General features: G+C 36.3%; 1 protein-coding gene across 1 annotated transcript; it reads left to right on the top strand.

The window, feature by feature from the left end:
• The first annotated feature begins 897 nt into the window (after positions 1-897).
• Positions 898-1,281, top strand: LOC149231807 (calmodulin-2/4). The gene has a single exon (XM_089376376.1). The coding sequence runs from the start codon at positions 925-927 to the stop codon at positions 1,264-1,266; it is 342 nt and encodes a 113-aa protein (XP_089232502.1). The 5' UTR covers positions 898-924; the 3' UTR covers positions 1,267-1,281.
• Positions 1,282-3,574: the final 2,293 nt, after the last annotated feature.

Genomic DNA, 3,574 nt, shown 5'->3' with positions numbered 1-3,574 from the left:
ATGGCACCTTTTGATTATTTGAGTAGTTTCTCTGATTTAGAATTCTTTCTTTGCAACATTCTAACTAAAATTGAAATTAATGTTCAATCTGGTATGTACTCTGTTTTGAGAATTTAGAATGTTAATGATTTTTCCCCGCAACTTAACCACAGCTTTCAGCTATTTGTCTTGGAATTGAATATTTCCTCAAGTGTATATTCATATTAAACTAAAGCATGTTGTGTAATTACCTAAGAGATCTATCATGTTTTGAATTTTAAAAGGTCGTGCATTTTGTGCCTTCATTAAAGCTTCTCATGCTTGTGGTGAAGTGTCCTACTGGAAAATGAAGAGCTAGCAAAGCTTACGAATATCCCTACAGATTTCTGTAGATGTTTGTATGGTCAGTATATAAGTTGTTACTTCTAATGTTGTTTGCTGAAGCTTTTAAATGTCTCATTGAGCATTCTTGTTTTTAAGCTATAAGTTTACATCATTTTATGATACCTAGATCTTCATTGAGAGTTTATTCATTTTTGAGGTAAGAGTCAGGAGAGTTTACCCCTATGCCAGTATAAGCAATTCTCATAGTTTTCTTTATTTTTAATGATATTGGTTCTTTGTGTCTTGTTAATCCCTTCACAGAATTTGTGAAAGGTTGGTTTTGGTGATTTGGAAATTTCTGTCTTGTTTTACTTTACTTTCTCTATATATGGGATATGTAAAGAAAAAATCCCTGGGTTGGGAAGAAATATACCAAGTTGTTCTCATTAGTTGAAGGATGTTTTCAAATTATCTAGCATGGGAACTTTAGGCCTCATTGATGGCCGGTTACTGGAAATATTGAAGGATATGGTTTTTATTGATTTGTAGGTAATGCCTGATTTCATATTTAAATGATCTGTGAATACAGGATGTATCACAACAAAGGAGCTTGGGACAGTAATGCGTTCTTTGGGTCAAAACCCAACTGAAGCAGAGCTGCAAGATATGATAAATGAGGTTGATGCAGATGGTAATGGTACCATTGACTTTGCCGAGTTCCTAAATCTCATGGCACGGAAAGTGAAGGACACTGATTCTGAAGAAGAGTTGAAGGAAGCATTTCGGGTTTTCGACAAGGACCATAATGGTTTCATATCTGCTGCCGAGCTATGCCACGTCATGACAAATTTAGGGGAAAAACTCACTGATGAAGAAGTTGATGAGATGATTCGGGAGGCCGATGTGGATGGTGATGGACAAATTAACTATGAGGAATTTGTCAAAGTAATGATGGCCAAGTGATTTCCATCTTTAAGATCAACAACATTTTCTGTTTTTTCCTTTAACACTAATGTTAGCTCTGTGAGGGACAAAAACACTAAATTTCAAATGATCTTCATGGGGAAGAATGATAATCAGTGTATGGAATACAGTGTATTCTTTACCTGTGTGACGATCCTTTTAGTAATGTAAATTCTTGTACTTTCATATTGTTTAAGAATGAAATATCTGATGCATTTTCCAAAAAGGAAACAAAAACAATATATTTTCAGATGGGGAATATTATAGAAGCTTCAGATGTGGTCCTAGAGTTCTTCAAGGAGGGAGTTCCAGTTCCTTTTTCATGAGTTGGGTATCAACTGAAAGCTTAGCGTTCAAAGGTCATCTATGATTTTATTCATCATATAAAGGTTGTGAATTTTCCATAAAGGCATGATATGTAATTTTTTTAGTTTTATATTCTCTGAAGATTAACATTGCCTATTCTTAATTTATGGTCTGTTTGATTTAGCCTATTTTGGTTTTGCAATGTACAAATTTACCATCTAAGGAGCTCCTACACTGGAAGACCCTACCTTACAAGATTTCCCAGAACATGAAACATACTCTGCAATTTTTTTCAAAATCAAAATCCACGTTGTGAACAATCAAAATCGTTACATAGAACACAAAATTGAATTTTTATTTCACAAGCCTTTAGAAATTGGGGCTACTCTTAATTCTGTTAAAAAAGTCTTTAACCCAAATTAGAACCGAAGTTACAAATAAGTTTTTCCAAATTGAGATATAAATGTAGCTTGGGATTGTATTGTGGAGTAAAGAATATATACAGGGACTGAAATTGGTGTGCTTGACGAAAGAAAACAGGAATTCTAGCTGGATTTATTTGCAAAGAAATGGGGTGGGAGAAGATTGTGGGTGGGTTGAAGGTGGGTGTTATTGTGGGTCACTTGATATTGTCAATATTTATTTGTAGTAGCTTATGGTGAAGGCATGATCAACCTCAGTTCTTAGATCTAACACTAAAGGAGGCTGGTGGACTCTTTTTAGGAGCATGTAGCTTTCGATCAGTGTCTGCAGATGTCAAAATCCTTCAGACTTTCTTAAAGAAATGGGCGAGCGATGAAGACATCAAATTTCATCTCAATTGAGGGAGTGGTCGAGGATTCGAATCCTAAGGAGAAACTTAAAGGTTTCATGGATTTGGGCCTGTGGGATGACTATCCTTCGGAAATAGCTTTCACTATGGCTAGGTTGACGAGGATGTGCGTTCATGAGGATTTGAACAGTCGACCCACCATTAGTGAGATTCAGATCGTGCTTTTGACATTGCTATCTGCTTCTGCCCTTCATTAGAATAGGAATTCACGATCTCCGAACCCAGCAGCGATTTATATCCCACGCCATGGAATTTTTGCATGACTATCTGGTAAAGTTTGTCTAACAATTCTATGTTTTGGCTCACCAGAATTACAATATGGAGATCTGCACCTATTAATCTAACCAATAATTTTTCAATCTTTGGAACCAGAGGATGGCGATGCTACAAAAAACTGATCCATGAAACTGAGGATGTAAAGTTAGGTTTTACTCGCCTGGAATAACTTCTTGTTCGCCTGGTTTGAGAGTTCGGAAGACAATTCTGTGTCCGAGCTCATGCAAATGGGGAGGGATTTATCGCCCGTAGTTTTGGAGGAATTTGAATACCGACCACCAACTCGGGACAGCCCATCACTCATGGGGAGATGTGATCACGAATCGTCAGGACTCCCGGATCTGTCAGACATTCCACCGCAACTAATGTCGAAGGGTGGCAAAGTTTCCGAAGGGTGGCCGGACGTTTTTCCAAGCGGGAACGGAAATCGATCTATTCCTCCACCTTGTTAGACTATTTAGACTATGAAAAAATTTATGGACGTTGCCCATGATGTCATGTGTGAAATTTTTGACCTGGTACAATTTAAATTTAAATCTACACCTCTTCCGGTTGAATTTAAAAATAAATGTAAATTTTAACCAACATTTTCCGAGTCTAATTATCAAAGCAGGATGTATTGGAAATATTAGCTCCTAGAATCACTCAGGGAAGCCTATCACTCACAAGGAGGGATTGATTTGGGAATAAATTAAATTAGCTCCTAGAATCACTCAGGGAAGCCTATCACTCACAAGGAGGGATTGATTTGGGAATAAATTAAATGATTTCTATCGAACTAATTAGTTATAATTATTCTTTGATATGTAAATACTAAATTATAAAAGAATGTGAGAGTTGATAAGGTTGTATTTATATGATACGTTGTGTTTCTCCAAAAATAAATCAAAAATC

Source organism: Pinus tabuliformis, chromosome J (assembly GCF_031772625.1).
Source record: "Pinus tabuliformis cultivar Carrire ecotype Pingquan chromosome J, CPIR1, whole genome shotgun sequence".
NCBI lineage: Eukaryota > Viridiplantae > Streptophyta > Pinopsida > Pinales > Pinaceae > Pinus > Pinus tabuliformis.
Note: the sequence above shows the minus strand (reverse complement) of the source record. Positions and strands in the feature narration are given on the sequence as shown.